The 15499-nt window shown below is 41.1% G+C and overlaps 1 protein-coding gene across 2 annotated transcripts in view; it reads left to right on the forward strand.

Annotated features, from left to right (window-relative positions):
- Window positions 1-13996, forward strand: part of sdk2a (sidekick cell adhesion molecule 2a) — a 428423-nt gene extending 414427 nt beyond the window's left edge. For both annotated transcript variants that reach the window (XM_061974231.1, XM_061974232.1), the window contains exons 45-46: window positions 3581-3710; window positions 12878-13996. In XM_061974231.1, the coding sequence (XP_061830215.1) occupies window positions 3581-3710; window positions 12878-13300 (553 nt within the window). In that variant the 3' untranslated portion in view covers window positions 13301-13996. The remainder of the gene's footprint in view (window positions 1-3580; window positions 3711-12877) is intronic.
- Window positions 13997-15499: the final 1503 nt, after the last annotated feature.

Here is a 15499-nt window from a genome sequence, read left to right on the forward strand (position 1 = left end):
TTTCATGGAAGCTGCTTTTATACCCAATCATGGCACCCACCTGTTCCCAATTAGCCTGTTCACCTGTGGGATGTTCCAAATAAGTGTTTGATGAGCATTCCTCAACTTGCTCAGTCTTTTTTGCCACTTGTGCCAGCTTTGTTGAAACATGTTGCAGGCTTTAAATTACAAAGTTTACCAGTTTGAGCATTAAATATCTTGTCTTTGCAGTCTATTCAATTAAATGTAAGTTGAAAAGGATTTGCAAATCATTGTATTCTGTTTTTATTTACCATTTACACAACGTGCCAACTTCACTGGTTTTGGAGTTTTGTACTTCTATGACCCATCCAAAATCCAACAGAAGTTTATGGTTTTATGTTTAAAAGCGTTGCCGTGTAAACCATCTGTAAGATCTTTTAAAGGAGTTTGTTTTCACTTTTTTTCCCCTCCAACAAGGAGGTCAAGAAGCCTGCGAGAAGACGCCCTTTGAAGAGTTCCAGCCCGCCACGCAGGCTCTTTGCTAATGAGTGGACCCATAAGCCCGAGTTAAAGGAGGGGGTACATATGAAAGGGCGAGGGACCGAGGCGTGAGTTACTACACCGACGCAAAACCCCTTAAATAATTCAAAGCTCACTGCCAAGTATGTTGTAGTGTGATCCCCCCCACAGGGTGTCTTCCTGTTTAATGTCGGACTTGTCAGAATTGGTAGGTTTTTTTTCCCTCAGTCCGCCCACTGGAGTAAATCCCCTTTAACCTAAAGGAGATGTCCCTTTGTTGTGTCAAATTGTGTCTACTAAGCTTTCCGCCGTCCTCATTGATTTAGTCCCTGCACGCATCTCATTTCATATTACGCCGCAACTTTATGTATTAATATTACGCTTGACAACGCCGCCTTTTTTTACGCTTGTCTGCTCTGCCTCTGCTCATGCAATATTTTGCCTTGACTTTCAACCAAAGTCTTTCAAAGCCCTCCTACTTTTTTTTTGGAATACCGAGCATACCGAGGATATAGCTCGCTGACCTTATTGTGGGGCTCCCCGGACATCTGATGCAACGTTAACTACCCTTGAACGCATCGTCATTTCAGCGGAGGAAGAAGAAAGGGAAGTGTGCAAATTCTTTCTCTCATCTTCACATTATGGATTTAATGACCTGAGGAAGGACAATATATATATATATATATATATATTTTTTTTTTAAACTTAACCTGAGCTCATAAAAGGAAGACTAATAGCATTGTTGTGTTCAGGGCCTTGTTTTTTTTGCAAACAGCTAAACTTCTGAGCATCTTCAGAGCATTTTTACAAGAAACGCCAATGGATATGTTGCTAACACTTTAGTATGGGGAACATATTCACCATTAATTAGTTGCTTATTAACATGCAAATTAGTAACATATTGGAATAGAATAGAATAGAAAGTACTTTATTGATCCCTGGGGGAAATTCGCTCACAATAGACAATAAACACTTCAGTATTTTTACATGTGAATAATATAAATACAGTCTATTATACAGCATTATTCACATGTGAATAACATAAATACAGTCTATTATACAGCATTATTCACATGTGAATAACATAAATACAGTCTAATATACAGCATTATGCACATGTTAATAACATAAATACAGACTATTATACAGCATTATTCACATGTGAATAACATAAATACAGTCTATTATACAGCAATATTCACATGGGAATAAAATAAATGCAGTCTATTATACAGCATTATTCACATGTGAATAACATAAATACAGTCTATTATACAGCATTATTCACATGTGAATAACATACAGTCTATTATACATCATTATTCACATGTGAATAGTATAAATACAGTCTATTATACAGCATTATTCACATGTGAATAGTATAAATACTACAGCATTATTCACATGTGAATAACATAAATACAGTCTATTATAAAGCATTATTCACATGTGAATAACATAAATACAGTCTATTATACAGCATTATTCACATGTGGATAATATAAATACAGTCTATTATACAGCATTATTCACATGTGAATAACATAAATACAGTCTAATATACAGCATTATTCACATGTGAATAACATAAATACAGTCTAATATACAGCATTATGCACATGTTAACATAAATACAGTCTATTATACAGCATTATTCACATGTGAATAACATAAATACAGTCTATTATACAGCATTATTCCCATGTGAATAACATAAATACAGTCTATTATACATTTAAGTACAGTCAAAAAGGAACATATGCATTATACAGTCTGATGGCTGTCAGTATGAAGGATTTACGAAATCTGCCCAAGGCCTTCAGAATCAACAAGGCGGGCGTCCGTGCACTGTAAGTGAACGGGCACATGCAGTTGATAGATAATTGCAATAGCCAATCAGATCAGGAGTTGTTGTCAGTAAGGCCTTATAGCTGGCCTAAGGTTGAACATGACATTTACGCGTCCTGTGATTGGATACTCATCGGGACCGTTAGCGGTAGAATTTGAGAACACATACTGTTGATAGACATATCATATCAATAGCCAATCAGATCACAAGTTGACAGTAGCCTATCTGGGTAGCCTGATGTTAACGATACTGTGATTGGATACTCACTTGTCATTCCAAAGTGAGTATCCATGCGCAAGTTTCAATTTAGCAGGAACAGGACGTGTTGCGCCGTAGCCAGATTTTTCCAGATTCTCTGAACCTTTTGATGATATTACGGACCGTAGATGATGAAATCCCTAAATTCCTTAATAAAATAGCTTGTTGAGAAATGTTGTTCTTAAACTGTTGCTCACACATTTGTTGACAAAGTGGTGACCCTCGCCCCATCCTTGTTTGTGAATGACTGAGCATTTCATTGAAGCTGCTTTCATACCCAATTAGCCTGTTCACCTGTGGGATGTTCCAAATAAGTGTTTGATGAGCATTCCTCAACTTCCTCCGTCTTTTTTGCCACTCGTGCCATCTTTTTTTTAAACATGTTGCAGGCATCAAATTCCAAATGAGCTAATATTTGCAAAAAATAACAATTTTCCAGTTTGAACGTTAAATATCTTGTCTTTGCAGTTTATTCAATTGAATATAGGTTGAAAAGGATTTGCAAATCATTGTATTCTGTTTTTATTTACCATTGAAAATGCCAACTTAACTGGTTTTGGGTTTTGTAGTCTCCGCATCCTTCAATGTGTATTTATGCGGCCCTCGCTGGAAAAAGTTTGCACACCCCTTGTTTATTGCAGTGAGACGATACATTGCTCCTCTCTTTCATGATGGATTCTGTTGTCACATGACATGAAATGATATAAAACTAGTCCAGCAAACATCGTTACCATTTTTCTTTTCTTTTTTTCCACTGTATTTTATTATCCCTACTGTGAGCTCTTCTGGAATATGAAGATACGTCTGCCTTTCATTTATCATCTCCGCGGTGTCAGTCACAACACCGACAGAGCTTTCTAGAACGTAAAGACATCTGAAGAAAAAGCCTCCAAAAGGATTACAGAAATATCGCTTATCGTACATATCCACGCGACGTTCTGTTTTGGCTTGCCTTGTCATACCTCTCACTCCCTATCTCGTACTTTGGTTCAGGTCGCCACCGAGGCCAAGTCCCGGAAGTCTTCATTACTCTGACGAGGACGTGAGCGCCAAATATAACGACCTGATTCCAGCAGAGAGCAGCAGTCTGACTGAGAAGCCCTCCGAGATCTCAGACTCTCAGGTAGGCAACGACTCACCTCCACCTTACAACCCACTTTGTCTCCTATGGCAGTGATTCTCAAACTGTGGTACGCGTACCTCTAGTGGTACGCAGGCTCTATCTAGACCAGGGGTCGGCAACCCAAAATGTTGAAAGAGCCATATTGGACCAAAAATCCCCCCCAAAAAAATCTATCTGGAGCTGCAAAGAGCTAAAAGCCTTATATAAGTGTTATAATGAAGGCATCACATGATGTTAGTGTCTATATTAGCTATATTAGCCTACTATCAAAATGACTATGTGTCGGCTGACACAAATCTTTAACAGAAATGTTGAAATGTCATTTTTATTCTACACATTTTTACAACATTGGAAATCGTCATTCATTTATTTATTACAATCTTTGCGAGCTGGGTAACGTTTGCTGTGGTCTGGAACAACATGGCACACAAACAAACTATCAGAAATTCAGCCAATATTACATACAGATAATGTGTCATGAGTAGAGATGTCCGATAATGGCTTTTTTGCCGATATTCCGATATTGTCCAACTCCTAATTACCGATGCCGATATATACAGTCGTGGAATTAACACATTATTATGCCTAATTTTGTTGTGATGCCTCGCTGGATGCATTAAACAATGTAACAAGGTTTTCCAAAATAAATTAACTCAAGTTATGGAAAAAAAAATGCCATATTCATTATTGAAGTCACAAAGTGCATAATTTGTTTTAACATGCCTCAAAACAGCAGCTTGGAATTTTGGACATGCTCTCCCTGAGAGAGCATGCGGAGGTTGAGGTGGGCAGGGCTCGGGGGGTAAGGGGTAGCGGGGGGTTGTATATTGTAGCATCCCGGAAGAGTTAATGCTGCAAGGGGTTTCTGGGTATTTGTTCTGTTGTGCTTATGTTGTGCTACGGTGCGGATGTTCTCCTGAAATGTGTTTGTCATTCTTGTTTGGTGTGGGTTCACAGTGTGGCGCATATTTGTAACAGTGTTAAAGTTGTTTATACGGCCACCCTCAGTGTGACTTGTATGGCTGTTGACCAAGTATGCCTTGCATTCACTTGTGTGTGTGAAAAGTTGTTGATATTATGTGAGTGGGCCGGCACGCAAAGGCAGTGCCTTTAAGGTTTATTGGCGCTCTGTACTTCTCCCTACGTCCGTGTATACAGCGGCGTTTTAAAAAGTCATAAATTATACTTTTTGAAACTAATACCGATAATTTTGAAACAGATACCGATAATTTCCGATATTACAATTTAGAGCATTTATCGACCGATTATATCAGCAGTCCGATATTATCGGACATCTCTAGTCATGAGAGATGCAAATAAAAATTAAACACACAGAGGACATAAGTAAAGGAAATTAAATGAGCTCCAATATATCTACAAACGAGGCATAATGATGCAATATGTACATACAGCCAGCCTAAGTAGCATGTTAGCATTGATTAGCTTGCAGTCATGCAGTGACAAAATATGTCTGATTCGCACTCCAACAGGTCAATAACATAAACAAAGCTCAGCTTTGTGCATTCACGCACAGCATAAAAGGTTTGCTGGACAAAATGAGACAATTTTGATTGATTGATTGAAACTTTTATTAGTAGATTGCACAGTACAGTACATATTCCGTACAATTGACCACTAAATGGTAACACCCGAATAAGTTTTTCAAACTGTTTAAGTCGGGGTCCACGTAAATCAATTCATGGTACAAATATATACTATCAGCATAATACAGTCATCACACAAGATAATCACATTGAATTATTTACATTGTTTGGGGGGTGGGATGTAGAGGGGGGGGGGGGGGGGCGGTTTGGTTGATATCAGCACTTCAGTCATCAACAATTGCATAAAAGGAGTGGTCTAAAACATGTCTTTCTGTGGCAGCATCAGAGAAAGTTGTACTTAAAAACAAATTATGGGGAGTTCTAGGACCGCCAAAATTAGTAGGACAAAACAGCGATCGCTAAATACTCTCATCAGTAAAGCATGTTTAATATAAATAGTGGGATTTCTAACAATTAGGAAGGTTTGTGTCATGTTTGTCCTTCTAAAGAAACCATATTAAAACAAAATATTTTTTGCAGCTCCTGACTCTAAAGGAGTGATTATGGCCTACATTGAATCCTAATGTGAGAAGCAATCTTTAATGGTTCGGCTTCAAACAGGAGACGTTACACCGGCTCCCAGAGTTGGCGCCGCTATGTGTGAGGAACCGAGTTAACTAGATTCCTGCAAATGTCTTCTCTTCTACACAGCACGCCAAATCTCCCCGATCAATTTGTCTTCCGCCGGAACACTCCGGAAGCATTGCTCATTCAACTCGGTTTGAATAAACTGCTCTTTCGGGAGAGACACTCAAACGCTTGTTGTTCTTCGTCTTTTCCGTCTTTGCAAAGAAGAAAAGAAAAAAAAAAGAGCCTTCTACTGTTTACCTGCCACTTGTGCAAATAAACGATGCGTCGACAACTGTTAAGCTGCAGCAGAACAATAAAAGGCCAGCGACTTGTCAGGCACGCAAAGGCGTAATTGCTCTCTTTTAACTGTTTGTGTTGCACAGCCAGGACTGCTGTACCTCAGAGCACAATTAGGCGGTGGCGTCTCTCCGCCGTCGTACACGAACACATTAGCCCTCATTGTAGTCGCTGTCCTACTGCGACGTGCAGCTGGGAGTGACATGCTATATGAATGCGAGGGCAATGCCCAATAGGAGCAATTATCTCTGTATTTACATTCATAGATCATTATTTGTCCTTAATGGCATTACGAGTCATTATCAACCAAACATCACTGTGCAGTAAGTGCAAGATCCCTAATTATTTGTGCACAGATTTCCACTAAACATGGCTACATTTGTCGAAGGGGAGACAACGAGAATGTGGGCTCCCTTGGACGAGGGAGTTCTACGGAAAACAGTGAATGCATTTGGACTGGCAAAGCAGACGATCAGTTATTGTCTGCGATGTATGTTGAGCGATTACTCAACGTCTAACTACTGTGTAGCCTTGAAGTGGTTGCGGCCGTCAAGTACGACCGCCAGTTTCAGCCTACAAGCACAATGTCTTGACCAGATATCTAGATCCCTAGATTGATTTTTGGAAAATGTTATTTATCACATTGATTACTTTCACAGGTCCATTAAAGATATGATTCATGTATGATGGCTCAGGTGTGATGGACTACAATAGTCTAATAGCTGCTGATGGTGAGGCAAGCAAGGTTTACTGTTAAAATAAATGTGGCAATAGGCTACAACAGTCTACATACAAAGGTCAGAGGTGACTATGTGACCTAATACGCATTCGTGGAAAATGCCCACGTCATAGTCACCTCCAGTGTTGCTTTGTGTCCAAGTTTTTAAATTAAATGTAACTTATCTGAACAATATCCAGTGTTGTGGTATTTCAATGAACTGGAATCCAGTGTGTTGTGGAGCCCTATTATAGTGAATCACACCTGAGCCATCATACATTAATCAAATCTTTAATGGACACGTAAAATGTAAACAATGTGATAAAGAACATTTTACATCAATCAATGTAGGGATCTAGATATCTGGTCAGGACACTCCTCACTCTTTTGCCTTCACCTTCATTGTCCATTCCTTTTTGGTGACTTTATATACTCTGGACCTAGACGTTGAGTCCGCGACATACATGGCGGACAATAACTGATACAGTCTGCTTTGTGAGTCCAAATGCATTTGTTGTTTTTTCCGTAGTCTTCCCTCGTCGGCCAGGTAAAACAAAGCACACGCAAACTTTTTTATCACATCCACGGGAGCCCGCATTCTCATTGTTTCTCCTTCGACAGATGGACAAAGTTTTTCGGTAAGTAGAATCACAGCTGACCTCGACATTCGTCTGAGAAGTGTTGTATCCCAAATAGCTGCAATTGCTTTCTCTTAAGGTATTCATGTGTGATTTCCACAAGCAGTATAAGAATGAGAAACACGGGCATGTCTGGATGACTCGCCTCCATCTTTCCAGTGGTTAGCTCCGAGTTACGAAACCGCTTTATTATGAAGCTGGCTGTGGCGCGTTCTTTCTGACAGGGGGAGCTCCACAAACCATGTTAAACCCAGATTCCGATCTAACAAAGGTCTTAACTCATTCTCCTTCTATGCCACATCAATATGGAAGGCACTCCCAACAGGTGTAAAAGAATCTCGACCCTCCTTCAAAACTGCACTAAAAGAACACCTCCAGGCAACTATAACCCTAACCTAACACCCTCCCCCCACCACATCCCACCTCCCCGGATTGTAATTAATCAAATGTGAATAATCAAATGCATATACTTGTTCTTATGCTTTCTGAGCTCACTATGTTCACTGCTCGCTGTACATATCCTACCAAGTCAGACCTATACTGTTTCAATGTCCATTCCTCAGATGATGTAATTGTTGATGACTGAAGTGCTGATATCAACCAAACCTAACCCCCTCCACATACCATCCCATTGTAAATCATGTAAATAATTCAATGTATATACTCTGATGATTAACTTGTGTAATAACTGTATTATGCTGATAGTATATATTTGTACCATAAATTGATTAACGTGGACCCCGACTTAAACAAGTTAAAAAACTTATTTGGGTGTTACCATTTAGTGGTCAATTGTACGGAATATGTACTGTACTGTGCAATCTACAAATAAAAGTCTCAATCAATCAATCAATCTTTCTGGCGTCACTTCCTCTCCAAACTCAGTTTGTAAACGATCAATGAGTCCATACAAAGCTAAGAGCCGGAGATTCAAGAAATACACGGCGCACTTACCCGTGTAAAAAATTATCCAAGGAGGCGAACCTTAAACGATGATTTAGTTTGGCTGAAACGGGGCTTAGGCTAAAGACTTATTAGTTAAATGAGTTATCCGGCCTAATGTACCGTATTTTTCGGAGTATAAGTCGCTCCGGAGTATAAGTCGCACTGGCCGAAAATGCATAATAAAGAAGAAAAAAAACATATAAGTCGCACTGGAGTATAAGTCGCATTTTTTTGGGGAAATGTATTTGATAAGACCCAACACCAAGAATAGACATTTGAAAGGCAATTTAAAATAAATAAAGAATAGTGAACAACAGGCTGAATAAGTGTACGTTATATGAGGCATAAATAACCAACTGAGAACGTGCCTGGTATGTTAACGTAACATATTATGGTAAGAGTCATTCAAATAACTATAACATATAGAACAGTGGTTCTTAAACTGGGTTCGATCGAAGCCTAGGGGTTCGGTGAGTCGGGCTCAGGGGTTCGGCGGAGGTCAAGACACACCCGACTCATCGTGTAAAAAAAAAATTCTCCCTATCGGCGTATTACGGATACGGCAACAGCAGAAGTCAGACTGATTTGCAGGTGTGTAATTTGTTGTGAGTTCTTGCACTGTGTTGATTTTGTTCTTTGAACAAGGTGATGTTTTTGCATGGTTCATTTTGTGCACCAGTAATAAAACATGGTAACACTTTAGTATGGAGAACATATTCACCATTAATTTGTTACTTATTAACATGCAAATTAGTAACATATTGGCTCTTAACTAGTCATTATTAAGTACTTATTAATGCCTTATTCAGCATAGCCTTATTATAACCCTAACCCTAACCCTCTAACCCTAACCCTAACCAAATAACTCTAAATTAAGTCTTTGTTACTTAGAATATGTTCCCCTAGTGTCCAAAAAACTCTAAATTAAGTCTTTGTTACTTAGAATATGTTCCCCATACTAAAGTGTTACCAAAAACATAACTTTTTCTTGAATTTGAAAAAAAAAAAAAAAAAACATTTTATTTTTCGCTAAAGAAGGGTTCGGTAAATGCGCAATGAAACTGGTGGGATTCGGTACCTCCAACAAGGTTAAGAACCACTGATATCGAACATGCTATACTTTTACCAAACAATCTGTCAGTCCTAATCACTAAATCCCCTGAAATCTTATACGTCTAGTCTCTTACGTGAATGAGCTAAATAATATTATTTGATATTTTACGGTAATGTGTTAATAATTTCACACACAAATCGCTCCTGAGTATAAGTCGCACCCCCGGACAAACTATGAAAAAAACTGCGACTTATAGTCCGAAAAATACGGTAGACATGGCCTGAGAGTGGGCGTTGCAAAATGTTCTGACACTCATTAAAAAACAAGCTTGAAAGGACTACATGTCTATTTTCGGTGGTGAATTGTACCTGTAGACATCATTTTTACATCCAGAACTATGAAGTAAATACCATTAGCGCAGTGGTTCTTAACCTTGTTGGAGGTACCGAACCCCACCAGTCTCATATGCGCATTCACCGAACCCTTCTTTAGTGAAAAATAAAATATATTTTTTTTTAATTCAAGACAAAGTTATATGTTTTTGGTAACACTTTAGTATGGGGAACATATTCTAAGTAACACAGACTTAATTTAGAGTTTTTTTGGACACTAGGGGAACATATTCTAAGTAACAAAGACTTAATTTAGAGTTATTTGGTTAGGGTTAGGGTTAGAGGGTTCGGGCCAGGGTTAGAGAGTTAGGGTTATAATAAGGCCATGCCGAATAAGGCATTAATAAGTACTTAAAGGCCTACTGAAATGCGATTTTCTTATTTAAACGGGGATAGCAGGTCCATTCTATACTTGATCATTTCGCGATATTGCCATATTTTTGCTGAAAGGATTTAGTAGAGAACATCGACGATAAAGTTTGCAACTTTTGGTCGCTGATAAAAAAGCCTTGCCTGTACCGGAAGTAGCAGACGATATGCGCGTGACGTCACAGGTTGTGGAGCTCCTCACATCTGCACATTGTTTACAATCATGGCCACCAGCAGCGAGAGCGATTCGGACCGAGAAAGCGACGATTGCCCCATTAATTTGAGCGAGGATGAAAGATTTGTGGATGAGGAAAGTGAGAGTGAAGGACTAGAGGGCAGTGGGAGCGATTCAGATAGGGAAGATGCTGTGAGAGGCGGGTGGGACCTGATATTCAGCTGGGAATGACTAAAACAGTAAATAAACACAAGACATATATATACTCTATTAGCCACAACACAACCAGGCTTATATTTAATATGCCACAAATTAATCCCGCATAACAAACACCTCACCCCTCCCGTCCATATAACCCGCCAATACAACTCAAACACCTGCACAACACACTCAATCCCACAGCCCAAAGTACCGTTACCTCCCCAAAGTTAATACAGCACATATACTTCCACAAAGTCCCCAAAGTTACGTACGTGACATGCACATAGCGGCACACACGTACGGGCAAGCGATCAAATGTTTGGAAGCCGCAGCTGTATGCGTACTCACGGTACCGCGTCTGCGTATCCAACTCAAAGTCCTCCTAGTAAGAGTCTCTGTTGTCCCAGTTCTCCACAGGTCAATGGTAAATCTTGACTGTCATCTTTCGGGAATGTAAAAAATGAAACACCGGCTGTGTTTGTATTGCTGCAGCCGCCCGCAATACACCGCTTCCCACCTACAGCTTTCTTATTTGCCGTCTCCATTGTTCATTGAACAAATTGCAAAAGATTCACCAACACAGATGTCCAGAATACTGTGGAATTTTGCGACGAAAACAGACGACTTAATAGCTGGCCACCATGCTGTCCCAAAATGTCCTCTACAATCCGTGACGTCACGTGCCGGCGTCATCATACCGAGACGTTTTCAACAGGATATTGTCATGTCTGTGTAATCATGTTTTGTTTTAGTCATGTTTTGTTTAGTTATTGGACTCTTTAGTTTCTGGCTTTTCACTCCCTTGTCTTGCTTCCATGATTACCCATTAGTTTCACCTGTTCCACGTTTGGACTCATTGTGCACTCTTGTTTGTCACCATAGCAACCCATTAGTTTTCACCTGTCACGTCACGCACCTGTTTCACGTTTTGAGTCATGCACCTGTTTTCGTTAATCATCCATCCATCCATCCATTTTCTACCGCTTATTCCCATTGGGGTCGCGGGGGGCGCTGGAGCCTATCTCAGCTACAATCGGGCGGAAGGCGGTGTACACCCTGGACAAGTCGCCACCTCATCGCAGGGCCAACACAGATAGACAGACAACATTCACACTCACATTCACACACTAGGGCCAATTTAGTGTTGCCAATCAACTTATCCCCAGGTGCATGTCTTTGGAAGTGGGAGGAAGCCGGAGTACCCGGAGGGAACCCACGCAGTCACGGGGAGAACATGCAAACTCCACACAGAAAGATCCCGAGCCCGGGATTGAACCCAAGACTACTCAGGACCTTCGTAATTTGAGGCAGATGCACTAACCCCTCTGCCACCGTGAAGCCTTCGTTAATCATGTCTGTAGTATTTAAGTTCATTGTTTTCAGTTTGTCTGTCTGGTGACATCCCACAATTATGCTCGGCACATTTCTGACACTTGATTTCATGTCCATCGTTCATGCTGCTCCTTTTAGTCCATGCCAAGTAAGTTTTGTTTATTAATGCTATAGTCTTTTGGTTTCATAGTTTGTTCTCCGCCACTGTGCGCGCTTTTCGTTTGTACTTTATTTTGATATATTAAATAAATCATGTATTTACATTCCCGTCTCGCCCGAGCCAACTTTCCGTTGCATTCCGGAAAAGCAAACACCCAGGACCAAGTCATGACAGTTATTTCGCGCAAAATTTAAAATTGCACTTTAGTAAGCTAACCCGGCCGTATCGGCATGTGTTGCAATGTTAAGATTTCATCATTGATGTATAAACTATCAGACTGCGTGGTCGGTAGTAGTGGGTTTCAGTAGGCCTTTAATAATGACTAGTTAAGAGCCAATATGTTACTGATTTGCATGTTAATAAGCAACTAATTAATGATGAATATGTTCCCCATACTAAAGTGTTACCATGTTTTTTTTACTGGTGTACAAAATGAACCATGCATGAACATCACCTTGTTCAAAGAAGAAAACCAACACAGTGCATAAACTCAACAAATTAGAAACCTGCAAATCAGTCTGACATCTGCAGTTGCCGATAGGGAAAAGTTTTTATTTACACGATGAGTCGGGTGTGTCTCGACCTCCGCCGAACCCCTGAGCCCGACTCACCGAGCCCCTAGGGTTCGATCGAACCCAGGTTAAGAACCACTGCATTAGCGGGTGAAAAAGTGTAACGTTCCTTATTGTCTGTCCTAAACACACGTCTGCAGGGCAGCGACAGCGAGTACGAGATGGACCAGAGCCGCCAGAAGACGCACTCCTTCGTGAGCCACTACATCAGCGACCCCACCTACTACAACTCGTGGCGGAGGCAGCCCAAGGGCGTCTCTCGGCCGCCGGCGTACGGCTACTCTCAGCCCGAGCCCCTCGTGGAGCAGGAGTCTCGACCCCACCCGCCTCCCGTGCCCCCTCTGCCGCCTCTAGTCCCCCAGAGCGCCCCGTCCCCGCAGCCCCAGGTGCAGCCCCCGGGCCAGGGCACCCTTTTCAGGCCGAAAGGAAGCCGGACTCCCACCCCTTCCTTGATGTCCTCGGAACCCCCCAGCCAACACGGCACTCTCTACCGACCCCCCAGCAGCCTGGGCTGCGCCGCCAACCCTCCGCCGCCCACTGCGGGGTTCTCCTCTTTCGTTTGACGCACTGCTCTCCAAAATAAGAGCTTGGGACACTGAGAACAACTGAGGAGCTCAATTCTCGACATCACAGACATCTTTCCTCTCTGCAAAGTGCGTGTGTGTGTGTGTGGTTTATTAATGTGATGTTTATTTAATGACAATCATTCGGTGGAACATGATCATCAAAAGGAGACGGAACAAAAAAAATGCTGTACAATTGTTTGATATGAGAGCTTTAAAAGGACTCACACACACTTCAAATCCATCGAGCACTTGGGTGGATGAGAGCGGAGAACTACTGATGGAAGAATGTTTGTAAAAAAAAACAAAAAAAGTGGTGAGAAACCAGACTCTGTTTTGAAAAAGAGGCAGTGACAGTCACTGTGACCTCCTCCACTGCCTTTCTCCGTTGTCTTTACGATACGTACACATCTCATGTCCTTTACCAGCTATTTATATCGATCCACTTCAAGCCCACCCATGGCGCCACTGCCGTCAAGAACTATACAAACTTTACGGAGAAATTTTGTTGACATTGACAATAAAGCGTGTCTTTTTGCTGTTATCCACATCATCATCATCATCATCACAGATGCTGACGCAAAGAGCAGAAGCACAAGTCACCTTCGGATCGGACAATGTTGCACCCTCACTGCTGACTTGTTGGGGGTTTTGTAGGAAATGGTACTAAAGTTTAGGACCTATGGCAAAAAGTGAACAAGCAAGTAAAAAAATAACAGATTTTGTTCTATCCAAAAATGTAAAGTGGAACCTCTGGAGCAGTGGTTCTCAACTGGTTTTGGCTGCAGGAACCTCCTAATCACAATTATAACTGAAGCTGAGGGGGGGCCCTTGTACCGCCGTGCAATTCTGGGTTCCCACGAATCATGACGCATGCAGTCACGTCATTCCCATCGCCACGACCCGCCGTCGAAAATTTCAGGAAGATCGGAGCATGCAGAAGGAAGTTAGCGTTGTTATAATTTTCCACCACAAGGGGGCGAGCTTAGTGTCTTATCAACGTCCAGTCATGATCAGACCCCAACTTAAGTGCCTCAGATAAGTTTGGAAGTTGATCCAATTATCTAAAGCAGGGTTCCCCAAACTACGGATCCGGCCCGCCAGCGTCCAAAGTCCCAAGTTAAAATTTAAAATAGTTTTTATTATTTTTTAAATCTGTCCATTCTAGTCCATTTTCTACCGCTTGTTACTCTCGGTGTCTCCTCCTCATATTGTCTAAAAATGCATTTTCCCTATCGAAAGCGTGACATCATCGCGCTCGGAATATAAATACAGTCGTGATCAAAAAGTTGACATACGCTTGTAAAGAACATAATGTCATGGCTGTCTTCCTCCCGAAGGTCTTATCTTTGTCCATGTGATGTCAGATGAAACAAAAATTGAACTGTTTGGCCACAATACCCAGCAATATGTTTGGAGGAAAAAAGGTGAGGCTTTTAATCCCAGGAACACCAAACCTACCGTCAAGCATGGTGGTGGTAGTATTATGCTCTGGGCCTGTTTTGCTGCCAATGGAACTGGTGCTTTACAGAGAGTAAATTGGACAAATTCCAAATTCTTCAGGACAACCTAAAATCATCAGCCCGGAGGTTGGGTCTTGGGCGCAGTTGGGTGTTCCGACAGGACAATGACCCCAAACACACGTCAAAAGTGGTAAAGGAATGGCTAAATCAAGCTAGGGTTAAGGTTTTAGAATGGCCTTCCCAAAGTTGTGACTTAAACCTGTGGACAATGCTGAAGAAACAAGTCCATGTCAAAAAAAAAAAAAAAAAAATTTAGCTGAACTGCACCAATTTTTGTAAAGAGGAGTGGTCAAAAATTCAAGCAGACGCTTGTGGATGGCTACCAAAAGCGCCTTATTGCAGTGAAACTTGCCAAGGTACATGTAACCAAATATTAACTAGAGATGTCCGATAATGGCTTTTTTGCCAATATCCGATATTCCAATATTGTCCAACTCTTAATTACTGATTCCGATATCAACCGATACCGATATATACAGTCGTGGAATTAACACATTATTATGCCAAATTTTTTTGTGATGCCCAAAGTCCTGACTTAAACGTGTGGACAATGCTGAAGAAACAAGTCCATGTCAGAAAACCAACAAATTTAGCTGAACTGCACCAATTTTGTCAAGAGGAGTGGTCAAAAATTCAACCAGAAGCTTGTGGATGGCTACCAAAAGCGCCTTATTGC

Source organism: Nerophis lumbriciformis, linkage group LG22 (assembly GCF_033978685.3).
Source record: "Nerophis lumbriciformis linkage group LG22, RoL_Nlum_v2.1, whole genome shotgun sequence".
Classification (NCBI taxonomy): domain Eukaryota; kingdom Metazoa; phylum Chordata; class Actinopteri; order Syngnathiformes; family Syngnathidae; genus Nerophis; species Nerophis lumbriciformis.